This window comes from Amblyomma americanum, chromosome 10, assembly GCF_052857255.1.
Source record: "Amblyomma americanum isolate KBUSLIRL-KWMA chromosome 10, ASM5285725v1, whole genome shotgun sequence".
Classification (NCBI taxonomy): Eukaryota; Metazoa; Arthropoda; class Arachnida; order Ixodida; family Ixodidae; genus Amblyomma; species Amblyomma americanum.
The window spans coordinates 62702217-62723318 of NC_135506.1; the positions used below are offsets into that span (position 1 = coordinate 62702217).

Sequence of the window (21102 nt, forward strand, 5' to 3'; positions counted from 1 at the left end):
TTTTCATACCAAAATTGTGATTGTCCTACAGTGTTCTGGGTGGTGTCACGTGTGCACATGTGTGTGGGTGGGTGTCAGTGCACCCATGGACAGTAATGCTTTCGCATTCCCACACATAAGCAGTCATAAGTCTCTGCCGAATTTTTCTGCCCTTCTACCAAACTCTGCAGCCTACACGAGCTTTTCAGTGGCTCTGTGATTGTTGGAATACTGCTTCCTTGCATTTTAACAGTGCCTAGGCTATACAATGCGTTAAGCTCGGGTGCAGCTGCGATTTTGCGACTGAATCCATTTTCAGCCAAACAAAGGCCAAAGCCAAAATATAGAGTTCACACTGACGAGCATTCCCGGGCAGGATGAAGGACCCTTTGAGAGACTCTCGTAGATGGTGGTGCCATTTTTTGCTCAGTGGTACTTTTGAGAAACCTTGCAAAAGAAGAGCCCATCCATCTACCACAGGTACAAGATACCACAATCAAAAGCAGATTAAGCATCCATAAAAGCACAAGTGTTTGTCAGCTCTTTACTACTCAACTGCGTTCAACGCCATTTGTGGAATGAATGTCTGCATGAAGACTTCACAATGAATGCAAGCCTTTGTGAAGTCTGACAATGCACTCTGGACACCGTGCGTTGCGTTTTGCAGAGAAGAAAACACAGACAACATTTCATCAGTTCCTCTGGCACCTGACATGAAAAAAGACATGAAAAAAAAAAAAAACATGCCGGGCAAATTTTATTCGCTACGACGCCACTGCTCCACCCATCCATGGCAAGCCCCGGCACACATCTTCACTTGCTTCGTCACCTCGCCAGCTGCAGTCGGGGAAGATTTTGTTTCTCAACATAAAAAAAAGGGGCACGGCCAAGGCAAGAACAGAACAAAAACAGCAAAACGGAAAGGAACCAAAAGTATAAAGGCAAAAAAAAAAACAACCTACAATCCTGTCAACCCACCACTTGCACAGCCTTTGTTCAGGCTGGCTGGAGTGGGAGGATTCCATCGTCAAGCACGCTGGCCTTAATTTGAAAACGGATATGTAATAACGAAACAACATGCAGGCCAGCGGAGGGGTACAAACAGGGGGGCCTTGAGGTAATTTTTGGTTTTCATGCTGCTAGAGTCTAAGTGCAGCACAGAAAATGGTGCGCGCCACCAATAAGGAAGGGGGAAGCGCATAAAACAATAGGCGGGAGGAGAGGAGGCCCCAAATATAACAGCGAAGGTGGGGGTGGGGAGGGGGACGAAACGCAGAATCTTGTCTTCAGTACTTGCGCAACCTTCGCTGCGGCATAGGTTTCGACGAGTCCCGTCGACATGTCGTCGAGACAAACCGAGCGCGCTCCGCACACTTGACGGTCCTTCACCGCAGCTCGTTCTTTACAAAAAGTGAAAAGAGAAAACGCGCACAGGAGACTGTCCTCTCTGTCGGTCATCGTCTTCCTCACCACCTGGCCATATCTTACAGTGTATAAGTTAAAAAAAAACAAATTTTAAGGAAACAGGGTTCCTCCTCTTCACACTCCACGCAACACCGGTTTGCTCCGGACAGGGCCACGGGTCGGCAGCACTCTCCGGCTCAGATTTCGTTCAGTGCAAAAAGTACCTGATCCTCGTCTGAATCGTCCGAATCGTCCGACCCATCGTCGCTCACGTCGGAGAGGCTGAATGCCACATCGTCACCGTCGTCGTCTTCATCGTCTTCGTTGTCGTGATCCTCACCCTCCATGTCTTCCACTTCAGTGGCCAACCAAAAAGAGAGGACAAACATGAGCATGCATGAGATTAATAAGCTACTGGAGTCTGTGCATGTCCAAAGGTGCACTCACAGCTGAGGGTTACAGATGTCGCGCAATTAGTTGGTTCTGGCCAATTCATTGTGGCCCTTTTCCGTGCTTTCCCACTATTTCAGGACTACCTATTCGATCAAAATTGGCCACGCAACATCCATGACTCACAGGTGTGCATGCGCCCTTACTAATCGTACTAATTTTCAAGCAAGTGAAGTTGCTACAGTCATTGAAAAGCCATGAGAAGGTGGATACCTTGTTTCCATTAAACGAGAGACATGACATAGACTGCTTTATCACCCCACAGCACAGCTGAGAAACCATTTTTTTTAGCTTCACCGAGAATATGGGCCGTGCCAATTGATGTTCACCTGCTCCGCACAACAGATGTGCAAACTCCCTCATAGAGCCTGCTAAGAGTCCTCCACATATTTCCTAGAGTACATGAGCAGTATGCTTCGGAGCACGTTGAATCTGATTTACATAGCTTTTCTGAACATGAACAATGCTTGTAGAACCAACATACATCACAAAAGGAACTTGTTTCAAGTCCTGAAGTCACTTGTATTAGTTTTGCTACTGCACTACAGAAGTATAACTGCATGCTAGCTCTGAACATTATGTCAGAAGTCTAAGCCCCCTTTTGAATTCCAATTGGCATGTGCTGCAATGGAGAAGTTGGGGGAGGAGGGGGGAAACTGCACTGTTAGCAACATATTAACTGCCTCAATTATTGTTTACTTAAATTTGTTTATTGTAGTGCTAACCAATTTCATGCCCCTCTATACTCTTAACGGGGGCTCCATGGGCATCGGAAATGAAAGAAGCACTACCAAAACCAGCACCCGGTTAGTTCCCAATGCTGCATGATTATATGCAGCGTCTGCATGTAGAGGACAGCTCGTGCGACAAGACAGGCAGGGGCACGTGATCTATTGCATTTCCTAACAAGCTTACTTGTGTCCCTACGATGCACCTGAACGAAGGGTTTGTTCTCTGCAACAGCAGCCTGCCAACTGCATCTCCTATACTGTTACCCGTCAAAGATCAACACACTTTGAGAATGCTTCAAAAGGCTTCTCAATCACCTGAAATCAACCCAACAATCAACTTCATTCCTTTTTTTTTTCTTGCAAAGCCTACTCCTCTCTTCTAAGCTGCTAATTTGACAAAAATTCGTCGAGAATTTGAACTTGCAAATCTAAAGCGCTACAAGGTTACACCGACGTGTGGCCCGAATAGCAAAAACAGATGCAGCAGCTTGGTAGTGGCGCAAACGAGACACTCAATATAATCCCGTGCAAGAGTGTCAACCTGCGAAAAACAAAAACAGGGTCGGAGACACACAGCTGCGGTACTCATCCCATGCAGGACAAAAACGTCTGTGTGACCACTGATTCACCCCCACACGATGCGCCACCTACAGCCACCATAAACCTCTTCTGGCCTATGCCACGCATCCATGCACACGTGATCAGAATGGCCCATCTTGGTGGGGCAGAACACTGGGCCGTCGGCAGTGCGGTGCAGTAGGCTAGGTCTTACAGTGTGACAGTTTGCAGAGCTGTTCTCAACTTTGTCAGGTTGCTGCGTGGTGAGATGCACTAACCGCATGGAGATGGGCAGTGGCATTGATTTCCTTCACATGTCTAAAGGACAAAACTATTCCAAGCTGCTGCCTGGGGGTTTCTGCAACATTCTGGCATCTCTATGTCAGTCTAGCTGCTTATTTCGATGAGCACCTACATCAGGACATTCCTGTTTTCACTCAAATCTGCGGCTACTTGCAGCTCTAACAATAAAATTACTGTAACGATGGTAGAGTTCAACACCTCCCCTACAGCCAGTTGCTCTAGCCTTCATTTTCGTTTGCATGCGCATTGGGCCCGGATATGCCGTTCAAGACAGGGAACAGAGGGGAACCCTGGCTTCGTCATGTTCTGCCTCAAGGATGAGCGAGTGCTGTCCTCCACCTTTTTGACCAAACATATACTTGAGCTGCTGCCAGAGCAAGCAGCAAGTTGGCAAATAAAACCCACACACAAACCAAGAGATCTTCAATGCACAGGAACTTCCAACTCTGCTTTTCTTTTTTCCTCATCCAAACAAAAAGAAGGCCAATGAACTCCTCTCACTACGAAAGCACTGTGTCAACGAAAAGTCTCTTGCACTTGTAAAGAAAACTTGTGGAGACCGAATGAGGCGGAATTTAAATTTGCACGCTTGGCCCCTCGCGTGAAATTGTAAAAAAAATGTGATGAGAAGGCACTGAAATTTGTTCATTTTTTGTATCATCATTACCTCAGAGTTGAAGCAATGTTCCAAATTGAAGTTCCAAGTTTTCCAGGAACTTTTAAGCGATCCACATTTACGAGTAAAAAATTTACCCACAACAGCCTGTACGCTAAAATTTTCTTTCCAGACATAACAGCTTTCAATTGCTGGTGCAGCGCCTGCCTGCTGAGCAGACTTCTTATTTCTTAAGCATTTCAGCGGCAAAAAAAAAAAAAGCGGAACCGAGGCCATGCCGAAGCTTTCTCCAATGTGCAACAGGAAGCAATGCAAAGCATTTCAGAGATGCGATTCATGGGCTCAAAAGGAAAATACCTAGCAACCTACCTACTCTGCGTCCCTACCAACTCTTGCGTCAACCAAAGAAAAAGAAAAAAAAAAAGACCAGGATTTTCTACTTACCTCAGTTGCATGTTACGATATGCTGACCAAACTTATAACACACATCAAACAATCACACCCCGAACTGTATTACCTCATCAGGCAGTTCTGTATCCTGAATAAAGTGCAACAGTTTTTCTTGATGCAACAATATATGAAAAACGTGGTCATCAATGCATGCCATAGAATTGGTCCAGACTATTGCCTAACATCATTTTATCTGAGAGCTCATCATACATTGTCACAACTTGCCTGTTTCTTCTAATTTTATTTAGCTCCTCAAGATGATTAAAAAAGTGTCTTTCGAAATGAGCACATTAAGAAACTGAATTGAGAAGCACAACCTTCCGGTATGCCATTGCGCAAACATGCAGCTAAACCAAAAACAGCGTCACTTCTCGATGGGCATAAAAGACATGGCGCAACTATGACATTCAGCAGTAATGCATGACGGCCCTCCTCACGATGACACCTCATCATGATATCATATGCCAAGTCCCGTTATCAGTTTGACCTGCACAGTTTCAATGATTCTGGCACATCACCGTGTCGCAACTTAAAGGAACAATGGCGCACACGAAAAAGTTGAACTGGCAGATCTGCCATCTCAAGTTGTGAACTGCTGGCACACATGCTTGCTTCTGCCACTGCTAATGACAGAGAAGCCCAATGATTGTGAGCCAAGGAGGCTTGACGAGAGAAGAAAGAAAAAAATGAAGTCGCACCTTCCACGCATGCCGTGTCTTGACTCAAAGCAAAGCCACCTCCGCGACCAGCTCAATCAGTGAGCTGTCTCTTGTCGCGGTGTTCGCCAGCATGCAAAAGTGAAACGAGAAATAAAGCCGTTCTAACCATCAGTTTCATCTGGAGCGTGTCGTCGTTAACTCTGAGAAGCAGGCACTGCGGCTGCGATATAACGAGAACAAGTCATGCAAGTTTGGGGACAGGAAGTTAAAACCGAAATGCGTTAAATCACACGAAGGAAAACTGTTTATCTGTGTCCTGAATGAACACTAAAGAACATGAGGGCTCTGGCTTACTTTTGATCATTAGTGGCTGTTTAAGGGGGGACACGGGTCTTTGGGACCAAAAAATGACCAAAAGGTCGAATTTTCGAAATTGGCATTTTCGGAATCTACAACTATTAATCTCCAGTTTCACAAATTTTTGTCTCCCAGAAATCAATATTTTTGCCGTATTACGAAATGTAAATCACCGCGTCACCCGATTTTGTGCATGAGCAGACGATAAAAACGGTGCATTTTCTACTCCGCGGAACGCTCGTCTCAGCGCGCCGATCGCAGCCATCTTGGTCTCGTTTGAAAGAAGACTTTCTGCGCTTCAATTTCCCGCCGCTTGTGCTTGCATGCCCTGAATGGCCGCGGAGAAAAAGAAGCACAAACAACAAAAAATGCGCGAGGTCCGATTCGCTGATATAAGCACGTGACTGAAACGAGCCCTCCCATTGGCGGATTCTCGCATGCTTCGTCTGCTAGGCTTGCTGCTGGTCGCTGGCAGACGCGTCCCCGGCGCCATTTTGTTGAAAGAAGCGAGACCGACGCACAACGATGTCGCCGATTAAATTCCACTCGCGGCACAAGTTCGGTCAGAGGAAAAGAAATAAGCGAGTCAACAACCTTCCTTCACGTCCTGCATCATCGGAAAGCACCGATAATGCGCAAGAGCCAGCGGCCGGTGAAGCGGCGTTAGCGGACGACGAAGTAAGCCTAACGAGCTCGGCGACAGCTACGCACAGCGGCCGCATACGCTGCGACACCAGGATGCTACAGCGTTCGGAATTGCTCGAAATTGAAGCGAAAGCTAAAGAAAAGCTACAAGCTCTCGATTCGACTTCAGCAACGCAAAGGAAACAGGATTTCATCGGCAACTGCGACGATCGCCCGCTTCGAGACGCCAACGGCAGTGTACACGATACTGCGTTCACTGTTGTGAATCTGGAATCTTTCACCGAACTGCTGAGTGCCGTCAAGTGCAAGGTGTGTGGTGGAAACGTGGACGTTTCTAAAGGTGATCGTGAATACGGTTTAGCCGTGAGGCTCGCTCTCTTGTGCGTGAACTGCGGCGAGATTTCATCTGCGTGGAGTTCGCCGCGCGCTCAAGGAAGCCAAAAAATAAGTCCATTTACTGTTAATATTCTTGCTGCACGGGCAATGCAAAGTACGGGAAATCGGCAAACCGCACTGAACGATGTCTTTGCAGTAATGAATATCTCCCATAGAGGGCTTCACAGTAAAACCTGGCAAGGTTACATGAAAAACAAGCTGACGCCCGCGACAACACGCGCAGCCGAAAAAGTGATGATGGACAGCGCCCGTTCCGTTCGCGAGCTCTACACAGAGTTGCACTTGGACAACCCTGGAAATATCGCTGTCTCGTTCGACGGTTCGTGTATGACCCGGGGTCATTCATCGCACATCGGTGTGGCCGCAGTGATTGAGCTGTTCACTGGACTTGTACTAGACTATGTTGTGTTCAGCAACTTCTGTGCGGGGTGCAAGCGCGGGCCTACGGAAAGTGACCCATCGTATGAGGCATGGAAGAGCAGCCACAGGTGTCAGAAAAACACGGAAAAAAAATCTGGCGAGATGGAAGTGCAGGCTGCACTTGTCATGTTTCAAAGGTCATTAGAGAAACATGGCCTTCGATACACGACAGTTTTGTGTGATGGAGATAGCCGCACATTTCTGGCACTGCAGGAGGCTGATGTGTATGGTTTTATAAAAGTGCAGAAAGAGGACTGCACAAACCATGTGCAAAAGCGCATGGGCACGGCCCTGCGCAATGTGATTGCTAAGCACAAAGGCGAGGGAACAGAGAGCCTCAGTGGCAAAGGCAAGCTCACGGGCGACCTTGTGAACAAGTTGACTGCATACTACAGCTGGGCTCTCAAGTCTCACACCGGAGATGTCGAAGCAATGCAGCAGGCAGTGATGGCCACGTATCACCACGTTACATCAAATGATAATGTGTCAAATCACAGCCTGTGCCCAATGGGCCCAAGCTCATGGTGCCGCCAAAATGCTGCCGCAGCAAAGGGAGAGCCCACTCCGAAGCACAGATATAGCTTGCCACTGCATGTGTGCAAGGCACTATTGCCAATATATCAGCGCTTGGCAGACCGAAAGCTGCTGGAGCGTTGCCAGCGAGGAAAAACTCAAAACAGCAACGAGAGTTTGCACTCGCTAATATGGTCACTGGCACCAAAGGAGCGCCATGCATCATTATTTGCGGTTCAAGCCGCTGTTGCAGAGGCTGTTGTCCGTTTCAATGCAGGCAGTCTTCAAGCATCTTCCCAAATACTCAGCGAGCTGGACATTAACCTTGGCCTAAGTAACAGGAAGAGGATGGCTGAGAAGGATAGGCGACGAACAACCGAGTCTATGCGCAAACGGGCCTCTTCTGCAAGTGTGCAACGGGCACTGCAAAAGCGGCACTCTACCCACAAGCAGCAGTCAGACTACATGCCTGGTGCTTATTAGCCCCCAGGAAATATAAATATGCAGATATCATCATGAATATTCAATAAATTGTGGCCCATTTGGGTTTTTCTCATTTTTCTCAATTTGCAAATTCTTGCCACCCGGCTGTTTTGGGACAATGATATCTCTGCATCTAGAGCAGATAGAGATGTAATTTTTTTTGCTAAAGGAAGCTTAAGGTGCAGGGGTTGCAATGTTCAAGACAGAATTCCCCTATCAGGCTTCAAAAATTAATGATTTTGCAAACTTTTGAATGCTTGACAAGCACATTTTGAATGTTGATGTTCAAAGTTTCATTAAATTACACACATGGATAAAATGGAAAAACTGCCTTGAACATTGCATTCTCTATTCATTAGGCTATGTAGCCATGTTTAAAAAATTAATTTTTGCCAAGCCATTTTCATTGTAGTGAGGTTCTAATTAATGACTAATTAATGTGATGTGACTTGGGTAATAACTAGCTTAGAAAAAAAAGAAAGGCATATTTGAAATCAGCACAAAAAACTGGGCAATATAGTTAAATTTCATTATTATTGGCATAGAAATAATGAAAATAGCTTTAAGACCAGTGTCCCCCCTTAAAGGGCACAGATTCTTGGTTCATTGGCGTCTCTGAATTCAACCGACAAAGAAACATGGTTTCACAGCCAGACATTGAATACGTGACCTCACGCCTAGAAGCACCATACCATGGTTGTTGGGACACTCAAATCCACTACTGCAATGTTTACGAGGAGCGCAGGCTTAATGTCCTGCAATGACACCTGGCAGCTCAAACCCAGGGCTTCGACTGCGTGGGAACAACACCTCTTCCCCATTTCGACCGAAACAAAATGGATGAAGGAATCATCCTGGGCAATCCACTAAACGTTGACTTACCGTCGTCATCGTCACTCGTGTCCTCTGCCAATTTACAAAGCAGTGAAACAGACACACATATGTACTCAATTCCACTCAATGCAATGCAATTAAGCACTGTTTTCCCCTGGCTACAACAAAACGAGGCTGTGTGAGTTGCTGCCGGTTCTGGCAGCACTGGCTTACCGTCATCGTCGTCTTCATCGGTATCCTCCTCACCCATGTTCTCCGACTCATCGTCATCCGCATCCTGCAAGTCGTTAACGGGGCAGCAAGCTTTAAACAATGCAAACACACGAGCCGAGTCTAGAGAAACTGTTCGTGCAGTCAAGAAGCAACGTTTCTGGTGCTTCTATGAAGTCATATTACTACTGTTCAGCACCGACAATTTAAAACAGCTCAGTGTGAGACAACTCGGTCACAGCAGCAAAGAATTTGGGTTTATCCAAATATCTAACAGCCTACCCCAGAAACCAAACCCTCAGGAAAACGATGCATCGCTACAAGAGTAAAAAGACAGCAGGTGTTACACTTACTGCCAATTAAAGGTTTTCCAAGCTGCTTTTCCATGCAACTAAATCATCTCAAACATCAACAACAAACTGTGATGGTCCAGACTGATATAAAGGACATTCCGGAACACCCTATAATTGTTCAGCAAGCTGGTGCTAAGGGTTTCTCTTGCTGCCTAGAGAGGCAAGGCTCTTGTTCTTCAAGTTGGCACTAGCAGCAACCAACTCAACAAGAAAACAACCAGTACTTGCTACTGCAATAGCTCAGTATTTGTTCAAACTATTGATACTAAATGTATTTCTGCAGACTTCATCGCAGCTAGAATGTGGCCGGCCGCTGTGGCAGGGATCAAGCATGCAGACTTAGTCTAAGTATTAATAATTCGCATCAACCATTTGGACACCAACCGCCTAGAACCTGGGTGGGGCTGCCTAGTAGTTCTAACGAACGCAGCTCCTCTCAGACGGCTTTCATGCCACGCCAAATAGATGAGTTGTTGGTGGCTAATATCCAACGTACAAAAGCTTGCATGGTCGTGCTCCACAATACATTCATCAGTGGTGCTACTACTGCTGCTGCTGCTACTGCTGACACTACTGCTTCTGCCACAGCCTAGGAGCACATTCTGTTGACTGCACTAACCGCATGGCAGTGGCTAAAACCAGATAAGAAGTCACAAATGCAGAATGTCTACCCATTGGAAGTGCATAGCACGTCTGAGAGAGAGAAATGTTGGGGGGGAAAAAAATGAGAGTACCCTGTTCTGCACGACAGTCTGTTCAATGAGACAGTAAACACCCTTCTCTCTTTTCATGCGCAGGGAGTAACGAAATAGTGATGAACATCAGGTTTTCCTAAAGCCAGTGGTGCCGGCAGGGAGTTGCGGCAGATGCGATGGCAGCAGCAGCGGCAGCAGCAGCAGCAGTGGCCGCGGTGCAACAGGGAGTGCAGATGACGAAGAAGAAACGAGTTCTTTCACGACAAATAAAGAATTATTTTTTGCGTTCTTTCAACATGTTTCAAAACGGGGTAGTCTTGTCTTTTTTTATTCTGCAGCTTGCCTGCCTGACAACTTCAGGCACACGCGAATGCATACCGTGCCCGATTCTCCACACAGACCTAATGCGCTCGCCAAGTTGCAGTTAACGCAAACAGAAACGTGGCACTCTTGCTCTTGGCCAAGACACCTGCTGAGGTAGACCTGAAATGCACCATCACTGTGCCAGGTACAGACCGATCACCTACAGGCTACACTGAGACCAAATACAGTACAATCTTGATGATACTATCTCGGTTGGTGCAAATTTGTAAAATACCTCCGCCAGAGTGCATTGTGTGCAACCGGCAGAAATCCGGATGCTATGAACAACCCCCCGCCTCACTGCGCCTGATACGAACGGGCTGCGACCGCATCCTCAAGCACCAAGTACTTGCTGCCTGTACATCACCGGCGCTGCAATTGCTAGTTGAGCGGTGCGCACCCCGAGAAGCGAGCAGTGGGGTGCGGCTGTAGGTAAACCCTGTCAGCCAGAAACAGATTTGTGCAAATTCCGCATATGAATTTTGCTCGTTTTGGATAACACAAATTTCGGCTGATACGAATATACCGTAAAAACCGGACTATAGGTCAGACTAGAATATAGGTCGACCCCCCCCAACTAACCAATTCTAAAAATGAAAAAATCTCTTTCAATGAAAAAAGTACCGAAAGACACCCTTACCATGAAACAAATGTGACTCGACAGGTTGCACAATGGTGACAGTATTTATTTTCATTTAAATGCTGCTCGTATGTACACCTGGCCAATTTTTAACAGTATCGTGCGCCCATCGATTCAAGTGTTTGTTTCTGGCACACGCAAGTACGGCGCTGTAGAGCAAAGCCCTTCCTCTTCATGAATCGCCGCACCCAGGATGGCGAGCCTTTGAATTGCGCCCTCCTGAGTCTAGAGGCACGCGCGATCTCTACCGCATTCACGCGGATGCATTCGGCAGTCACAGGCAGCGATCTTGCACGCAGCGCAACCTTTCCTTTCAATTCCAGATACGCTGTGCTCTGCCCACGAAAATATGTTTTCTTCGGGTTGCTGCAAGTTGTAGTATGCAGCTTCTGCCTCCGCCAGTACTGAATGCTCTTTTTGGAGTGCCTTGCTGCCAGGTTGCTGTGAGCTTCCGCGTTTTTCTTGAACGCGACAGTGAATTGCCGTCGGCTTCCCCTCAATTTGAAACAAAATGTGAAAAAGCAGCCTTTTAACAAAACAGCTTTGCAACAACGGAAACGGAAAAAGGCGGTGCGACAGCGGCGCCACGCCGCGCTGCTGCTGATGGCAATGGTGATGGAGGCTCTTGACTTCAGCCGCCCACTGTTACAAGACTTCCGTAGTTTTTCCGCCAATGACTGGCATATAAGACGGGGGTTGACTTTTCGCCACGGTTTTTTAAAAAAGAGTTCGACCTATATTCCGGTGTTTACGGCATTTCGCGACCCCGTGAGATTAGTGTGACCGAGCTCCAACTGTATAAGCGACATAAGCGAGAGAATAATGTTCAAGAATGTGTGCCTACCCAAGAAAGTAGGCGTATGCCTGCCACGACGAACCAGCGCGGTCATTGTCTCACACCAAGTACACCTGAAGACCCCAAAAACTCATAGAACATCAGCAGTGAACGAAATTCAATTGAATTCTTTATGGCTCTGGCCACACAACCTGCCATTCCTGTGTTTAGATACCTGCCGCATTCTGCAAGCTTTCGCGGCCCACGGCACGCTGAGGGATACAGAGGGAATGACAGATGTTCACATAAACAAGTCCAGACTGAATACCTAACTGAGTACCGCAGAATCGGAGAAGGCTGGTTGCCTGTTCGAAGTGCATTTGGAAGCGAGAGGGGAAAGAGGAGAAGGGAGTGACAGATGAGTCCAAGCTTTGGGAGGCCACTGAGACTTCCTCCCACTGCAAGCGAGGCTTGTTTTTTTCCCTTTCGATGGTTCTGCTGGCACTGCTGCCACTGTTCTGAGTCTCAAAGCTATGCGGTGTGGCTTTCCTTACCTCGTCGTCGTCCTCCTCTCGTTGTCGACCGACTTCGTAGAGACGACAGACACTCTCCGAGCTGCTCATGGTGGCGTCCCTGGCGCCCTGGTTCTGCTGGGCAAATGGCGCCAGTGACGGTGAGTTTGAGAGCAATGGCCCGGCAGTAATGCATTTTACCCAAAATCCAAAGCGTTACAGTTTACGTTACAATAACAACAACGAGACTCATGGTACAATGGCCAAAGCCTACACAGGTCAAATGCGCCCTGTCTTTGTCACACTTTGTGGGAATCCAGCATGCTCCTAAGGCCGACTGCGATCAGCCTATGTGGCAGTGAGAATAGGGCAGCTGGTAAGCTATGTCCCTTTAGAATGAGTCTCTTAACAGCTCTGTATACATTTTTTTTTTTTTGCTTTGGTTGGCTAGGTTCCTATCGGACAATGTTAGCTCTGACAAGAACCACACAGCTGAAGATTAGGAGTAAAATGCGTGCACTCCATATCGCTCCACAATATGCATAGAATAAATGCACGAGCCACAACGTTCTCGTCAGGCAGTGACTCCAACCAGCTAGCATTAACTGCAGTTCCTGTTTTTCACTGCAGTCATACTTGGGCACAACATTTCCACAATTCCACAAGCACAAAAATAACAATACTCCCCTCTTGCTGGTACTGCCCTCATGGCATATTACGGCAGAAGCAAATGAAAAGAAGAGTTTCGTTATTCAGCTCTGGCAATCAAAAAAGTTAGAGATGATGCACCGCTGAGCCAATAAGGCGTTCCGAAGCAAATTGCAACAGAGACCAAAACTGAACAGATCAAGCGCAGCTGGCAATGTGCAGTGTGCTTTTGATAGCACCAAAGCACGAGGGCACATAGGCCTTTTGCATTCTGGAACCCCCATTCAAGAGATAGCTTTCGTTCAAAAGGCCGTAAAAGCAAACTAGCTAATTACACCATAGCTCACTGCTGCACCACGCAAGCTCTGATTGAAGAAGGCAGGCACTAAATGCATTGGTAGTAAAGGAATGGAGGAAAAGAAAAAATGCAAAAAATAGCTACCACATATACCTGTGTACTCTTTTCGAGCTTTTCATGGGGTGCAGCTATTACATGAAACTGTCATTTTTCCATAAAATTTTTACCCTTACAGCGCAGCCCCAACTGCGTGCCTCCCTTTCATGTGGCGACCTCATCTATATGACGAATCAGCACAGCCCTGGCGAATTCACAATACATGATGCACTGAAAATATGAGCGATACGACTGGCATGCCAGCAAGAATTGCCTGCCTTGAGTAAAACGGGTGGCTAGATCTCATTGCTAGCAGACGTCACTTGACCACTTGAAGTTAAGATCCTCTGAAGATCCGGCGCACAACTGACAGTAATGACGGCTTCGTTGGTTGTTTCGAAGCAGTGTTCCACGCATACAACCCATAGGAGTCTGTCTGAAGCGGCCTTTGCTGGTCCAATTTTCCGCATCCTTAGCCACTGAAGGCCTTGTGGAAATCAATCAACCGTTCTTTTCAAAGGTGGACAAGATTTCCAGAGCTTTTCACTATGGCGTCCATCATAGCCTGAGTTTGTTTGGGTCGTTAAACCGCACAAAACCATAAATTTAAGTTTTACGGTTTTCCCAAAGCAACTCGAGCGACGTCCCGGGCTATGAGGGATGTCGTTGAAGGGCTCCGGAAATTGTGACCACCTGGGGTTCTTTAACGTGCACTGACATCGTATAGCATTTTTAATGCAAGGTTATATTGTGATGGTAAACTGGTAACAAGGTTAGACCTTTTATGATAAACTGTGACCAGATTCAAAGTAACTTCACAGCTGCTTCGATGCGAAGCACGCTAGGCCTAGCGACATCAGGGCAAACAACGCACTACTACGGCGCATATTCCAGCGGTGCGCAGGCCAGACAGGCAGCATGTTTCAGCAAGGGTGGGTGCGCCCCGTTCTGTTTCTTGCACAGCAGATGTTCCGATAACTATTTGTTCTTCCTCGTGTGGATGACAAGCGCATAAGACAAGTTAGCAGCGCTGAGGCACCATGTGTTTGCAGTTCCAGGAGGAGTGCAGCGCGTGGGACAATGCATCCGTGCTCATACTGAGTGCCGCAGGGAGTTATCGTCTATTAGCTCTCAGTTAAACATAGCGCAAGGGCAAAATTATGCACAAATAAAACAGCTCTTTTGGCAGACACTTTTTTTTTTCTCGAATTATAGGCTGCCAAGGCGGGGGGGGGGTGCGGCCTTTACACGAGTATATGTACATGAACATGGTATACATGAGACTGCAAGGCTAAAGACATGGAAACACCAGTGCTGTCAACAGGAGCATGCTCAAAGAGCACACTTAAAACCACTGCAGAACAGGGAACAAAGTGCAGGAAAGCTGCTCACCTCCACAACGGCTAGGAAGTAGTCAGACTCGTCCGGCTTGAGGTCGTAGATGTTGCGCTTGATGTCGATCGTAGCTGGAAAAGAGCAAGCAGTGCTGCAGTCACATCTAGTGGGAAGCTGCGCTCACAAATGAACCTGGCAACTGAAGAAAACAGTGGGAATGAAAGAGCTCAGCAGTCGTGCTTAGCTGGTCTGCTTTCTCAGGAGCCGTACCTGAACACACTTTACGTCTCAATTCGATGATTCACCAGCATGTGAAAGCCTCCTCAAGCTCGCAGGCAGCAGTGACGGCTGACTGCTGGTTTCTCTCAAGCTGGCACCATTTTCTTTTGCCGCTCTACAACTCGCAACCTCGTGCTAAATACCTTTGCAGTTACAGAACAAAAATACCTTTAAGAGCGGAACATGCGAAAACCTTACAAATAATAAAATTGCGTGAGCAGCACTGCTGCTGTTGCTGCAGCCTAAGGGGCAGCAGTGTCTCACAACTACCAATCATTCTGAAACAAAGTGTTTTTGCACCATAGAAGCTTGCACAGGTCCAACTAATGAAACAGTCTCCAGTGACCGTGAAATAAGCCACAAATGAATGCCACCTTGCCGTGTTGCTCTCAAAATAGAGTCCGCGCGCTCTCAAGTACCACGCCACAGAGTACAACCCTTGCTTAACCAGACCACTCGCCAGAATATATAAGCAGTGCAAATGGGTCTTCACTTTTTAAAACTGCCCAGCAACGAAAGCATGCAATACCTTTGTGACCTTGATTGCCGCATTCAAACTGGCCTGCATAATCCTGACAAAGGCTGTTATGCACATTGAGTAACCTAAGTAAACTAAACAGAGTAGGCAGATGCAGCTACAACAGGCAATAGCCAGTTTGAGGCTGCGTGATATGCTAACTGCCCATGGCAGTTTACGTTTGCCGCATGGTGACATAAGCCACCATCTCAAGTTGATGATGATGATCATGATGGATTTTTATGGCGCAAGGGCATCTGTGGCCAAATAGCGCCATGGCACAAGGTGTTTTAGTCTACTCAAGGTCGGGTCAAAGACCCATTTCCCAAGCATTTCACCCCAGATAAGCCGAACACCAGGGCAGGGGGAAGCTTGTAGCCACTGTATCACCGGTGGGTACCTGGCAACACTGGGGATCGAACCCCGCACCTTCCGCAAGCGAGGCGGATGCTCAAGCCACTTGACCACCGCCTGCGGTGTGCCATCTCAAGTTGCTCCACAGCTCCAAAGATGAACTAAGGTAAGTAACAGGCAAGCGCTGGTATGATTCCAACCAAAAGCAGCAATGCCTCCTGAACAAGGCGGCACAGGAAATGGCACAAAAAGAAATGGCAGATTATTCACTGCCCCTCTGTTTCCACTCGTTTCTTCGACCAACATACTTCTCCCGCGTTTGCTGTTGTCAATAAATAGTACCTACCGTAAAAACTGGACTATAGGTCGGACCGGAATATAGGTCGACCCCCTAACTAACCAATTCTAAAAATGAAAAAGATCTTTTTTCAATGGGAAAAGTACCGAAAGACATCCTTACTTTGAAACAAATGCGACTCGAGAGGTTGCACAATGGTGACAGAATTTAATTTCATTTAAATGCTGCTGGTATGTACACCCGGCAAATTTTTTAACAATATCGCGCACCAATCGGCCCGCGTGTTTGTTTCTGGCACAGGCAAGTACGGCGCCGTAGAGCAAAGCCCTCCTCTTCATGAATCGCCGCAACCAGGATGGCGAGCCTTTGAATTGCGCCCTCGTGAGTCTAGAGGCACGCACGATCTCTGCCGCTTTCACGCGGATGCATTCGGCAGTCACAGGCAGCGATCTTGCTCGCAGCACAACATTTCCTTCCTATTCTCGGTACACTACGCAGCTTCTGCCTCCGCCAGTACTGAATGCTCTTTTCGGATACTCCAAATTCGCGCTGTGCCGCCAGGTTCCCGTGAGCTTCCTCGTACTCAATCATGTTTTTCTTGAAGGCGACGGTAAATTGCCGCTAGCTTCCGCTTTGCATCTACTGAAACGCAAAATGGCGGCACTGCTGCTGATGGTGATGGAGGCTGTTGACTTCAGCCACCCATTGTTGCAAGACTTCCGTATTTTTTCCGCCAATGACCGGTATATAAGACGGGGGTTGACTTTTCACCATGGTTTTTTGAAAAAAAAAGTTCGACCTATATTCCGGTTTTTACGGTATGTTGCGAGTGTGGGTGCGTTTTGATGCCCTTTTCGCATGAACAACAGGATGACAAAGAGAATTATGCTCACCTTCAGCACACATTCCCATTCAATGCCACATTCCCATTTGTAACCCTTATTAAGGAACGTTAACTTGCGCCACGCATGATTATTTTTATTTTCTTAGAGCAAATGACTTGGGTCGCTCACCAAGGCCGCGAAAAAAAAAAAATGCGAGCACCAGTAATCAGTTCCCTTTCAAACTTGTAGCAAGTCCAAAACTGGAACTCCAATGACCCTTGCAACATGTGTGTTCCAGTAAATTGCCTTACAGGGCTTAGCTCCTCATTGCGAGATCAGACTCACTTCCATGCTAGAACTCACTTTTCACGAAAAGAATTTGCTACAACCTGAAATGCACCAGAACGGAGCCACACAACTTTAAAAGAAAGCTGAGCAGGTTTGCAAAACATTTGTAGATTTAGAACAGGTACGTGTGGATGTTGAAAAGTGTATTCACTGGAATGTAAAGGGAGTTTTCTTTTTTTTACTGATAATAAAAGAAACTGCGTCCTTCATGCTGTGAACCAGGGGTCCTCAATGTTTCCAGCCAACAATTTTCAAGAAATGCTGAGGAAGCCAGCCTGCCCTGGCTATGAGAACTAACGTGCAATTAGCCCCAGAATAAATTGTGCAGAGCAGAGGGGGCGGAGGGTGGTGTTGAGGCATGCATGGATTTAGGGGCTCAAGAAACCCAAGATAAACTTCAAGGAACCCACGGGTACTGCGGAAGCCAGTTCGTGAACCCCTGCTGTAAATTACCAATATTACTGAACAATTGAGTTGCAATTTCCTGTTCCACGTCGGCAAAAGTGAACCCCATGTTACATTCAGGCAAATATGGTAAATGTAAATTCAGTTGAATAAAAAAAAGAAAACAGAACATTGAATACCAAAAGCCTGTTTTGCCCACAAAAGCTACACTGTCGTTTAGTTGAACAGCTGTGTTGCGGGGGTATGAATTGACCCTAAGGAGACCTGCCACTTGTACAAGACAGGAAAAGCAGGGGCTCACCGATGGAGGAGTAGTCCGATGCGTGGAAGGTGCGGAAGGAAGAGCTGAAGAGGCGCGCCGAGTCGTCGTCGTCCTCAGTGAGCACAGCACCATAGAGCACATCCCCGGCCCCATTGAAGGTGACCTGGCACTGGTCCAGTGCTGGGACCGTGTGCAGGAGCCGGAAAGTCCGCAGGTCCCACACCTCCGAGTTGGAGATCACCTGAGGAATGGGGCAAAAAAGAAATGCTGCTTTGGAAGAGGCCTCAGCACATCCAATGCCAATCACGAGAGTAATAGTGACAGTGAAACACTGCTTCCACAGTACTTGACAGCGTCAACAACAAAAATTAAAAAGAAAATTATGGTTATAATTGAATCAATCTATAAAAAAAACTAAACAGCAGAACAACAATTTTTATTATTAAGTCACGGTTATGAAATATGTATTTTTGTATACAGATTCCAAATATGCCCTTTAATTTAAAGTAAAACAAGTCCTTGTGCACTTCAGTTACACATTATGTAAGGTTACCATCGTGAGCTTTAAAGAACTTCTGCCACAGGGAACTTTCTCAAATACATGCAAATGGTTTCTTCCAATATCAAGGAATGCAACAAGGGCAAAATAATCCTGCCAACCGCAGAAGCTCAGTCAAAGGTTTTGAAGCTCTCACTTCAGAAAAAGGGAAAAAAAGCTCTTTACCATTTCTGAAGAGCCAACTCAGAAAAACAATGAACTGTAATTGATAAGCAACGTGTGCTACTGTCGAAATGTGCTCCATTTTTTAACTATTTCTTGCTAGTCAGAGAGTGGAAGCAGGGCTCCAGGACAGGACAAAGGACATATGTTTTTATTTCATCATTCAACTGGTTACTGCATAAGTAATCCAATATTTGTATTTGGGCCTCTTGAGAACATTCATGTGATTTGAAGCATGGCATTTGAAGCAGGCTTTTGCTGTATCCTGCACTCTAAGGTAGAGAGGTGACAGTACCCTACATATCAGTGCAAGAACCCCCCAAGGGTGCATTTAGGATGGCACCTACTCCGACGAAAACCATCTCCTTGCTTCAGCTCAGTCATGCTTCCTCAATGAAACGAGAAATATACTTTTGCTTCCCAATAACAACTCTCGAGTTGCTAAAAAGTACCCTGACCACATCCTCTCTCGATTTCGATGCAAGCTCTGGGCCATTTCACTTCAATACAACCACACGTCACTGTGTCCACAGACCACAAGGCTCCTACAATCGCAAAGGCACCACCTGAGTGCAGAGCTAACCTCGAGGCCGTTGGGGTGGAAGACGCCATTGACGTGTGGGTTGAACTTGTCGAACTTGTGCAGGGCCGAGACGGAGCGCACGTCCCACAGCACGCCGTCCGACAACACCAGCTCGTCCGTTGGGTTGAACGTAGCCCGATTGCGCGTGTAGTGGTTCGACAGGTCGGCATCACGCAGCGTTGACAGGAGCGCCCCTGTGGTTGTGTCGTAGACGTGCGCCGTTTCATGCCGCGTGCCCAGCACCCGGTCCAGGGACTGCTTGCCAAACTCCACGTAGTAGTCGTCATCAAAAGTCAGCCTGCACCAAAAGCAGGCACATGGAAGATATGAGAGAGGCACAGGTATGATATACAGCGAGCCTCAAAAAGAGAAGGTCAAATAGCTTGTCAAAGTTTCTACGGAGGAAGCAGCTCATTTCAATAGTCCTGGTGTACTGGAACCTAGATATAATGTTTTTAAGCTGCAGGTGGCAAGGGAAGGAAAATGCAGATGACTGACACATGACTCGGAGCTAACCCACCTAACTGTATCTCGCACAGCGCTGGCCACCCGGCGTTTGCAACAGCACAGTTTTGTGTTCATGCTTTCAGTGACACATGCTCTCACTGTAACGGCAACGGAACTACACCAACAGCCACAATGAGTTTCACGCTGTCCACAAGCGTGTTCAGTGCAGTTTGGGTGCAACACGCTGGAAGCCACTGAACATGGTGCTGGCCAAGCACCAATAAGGAGCCTAGAGCCCCGCTTTGTCTGGTGCACTGTCACCATTTTGCATGCTAATAATGTAGGCTGTGAAGCTTAAAAAGTGTCCACTGTATCACAGCGTGGTCCAAAGTTTTTGCAATACATAATCAGCACCGGTGGCCAATTGTGGCAAGAAAAAGCGAATACAGTCGAGCCCACTTATAGCGAACATGAGCATCACGCGGTGTCTGTTTGTTATATCTCGAAGTTCGTAGTAAGTGGACCACAGCTTCAAAGACAGTTGCTTGGCAAAACACAAAATTTTTTCTTTGCGAAAAAGTCTGTGATGGACTGTTTTTGCAGCGCAGATCCGATGCGGGAGGTTTCCAGTTTATTTAAAGCAGAAGCGTGCTCTTCGCTGAGGCCCTTAGCATAGACAAGTTGTCTGAGGCTCTCTACGTAGCCCATTGCTAGAGGTGCGCTTATGGGTGCTGGCTTCGAAGTTTCATCCTAATCTGATTCCACCGCGTCACTCTCGTCCCATACTTCAGAAACAATGTGCTCGTCCGTGCACGGTTCCGCGGTGTCGGCATCGACAGAAATAAAATCATTACAACCAATGCCATTACCCCGCATGTCGGAGTCAATGACACGCTGCCACAAATAGCCTCCGGGCTGGTCATTTTCCAAAGCATCAGGCTCGGCATCAGACACTGTGTTGACAAAGCCGGCCTTGCGGAAGCAGTTCCGCACGCCAGTGGCCGTCACCACTGCCCTGGCTACTTTCATCATCTCTACCGCTGAATACAATGGAAATGGGCACGGTGTTTCCGTCCGCCATCCCGAATTACAACCAAGGCCCGAGATTTAAACGAAGCCAACAAACCGTCCGCACCACAACAAGAGTGAAAAAAGCACGCGATGGGGTGGACGTGCAATGTGCACAAGCGGCAATCAAGCCAATGAAGCTAAAGGTAGACGCACAGCGCCAGTGGAGAGACCAATAAGGGGCGTCCGTGAGCGTCAGTGCAGCCACCTCTTGGCTGCCATGGAAGGCCTGCATCACGGAGCGTGGCCTCCGCGATCGGCACCGGCGGCGGC

General features: G+C 47.3%; 1 protein-coding gene across 8 annotated transcripts in view; it reads right to left on the bottom strand.

Moving 5' to 3' along the window:
- Positions 1-710: 710 nt before the first annotated feature.
- The window catches only part of mahj (LisH and WD40 domain-containing protein mahjong), a 74653-nt gene continuing 54261 nt past the window's right edge, over positions 711-21102 (bottom strand). The window contains exons 27-34 of one of the 8 annotated variants that reach the window (XM_077640817.1): positions 19315-19612; positions 18050-18251; positions 14781-14854; positions 12389-12484; positions 9012-9075; positions 8847-8870; positions 1608-1738; positions 711-816 (exon numbers count right to left, since the gene is read on the bottom strand). In XM_077640817.1, the coding sequence (XP_077496943.1) occupies positions 805-816; positions 1608-1738; positions 8847-8870; positions 9012-9075; positions 12389-12484; positions 14781-14854; positions 18050-18251; positions 19315-19612 (901 nt within the window). In that variant the 3' untranslated portion in view covers positions 711-804. Of the gene's footprint in view, positions 817-1019; positions 1739-5189; positions 5260-5329; positions 5371-8845; positions 8871-9011; positions 9076-12388; positions 12485-14780; positions 14855-18049; positions 18252-19314; positions 19613-21102 lie in introns of those variants that run through there. The other 7 variants (XM_077640821.1, XM_077640820.1, XM_077640819.1 and 4 more) reach the window with 7 other exon arrangements.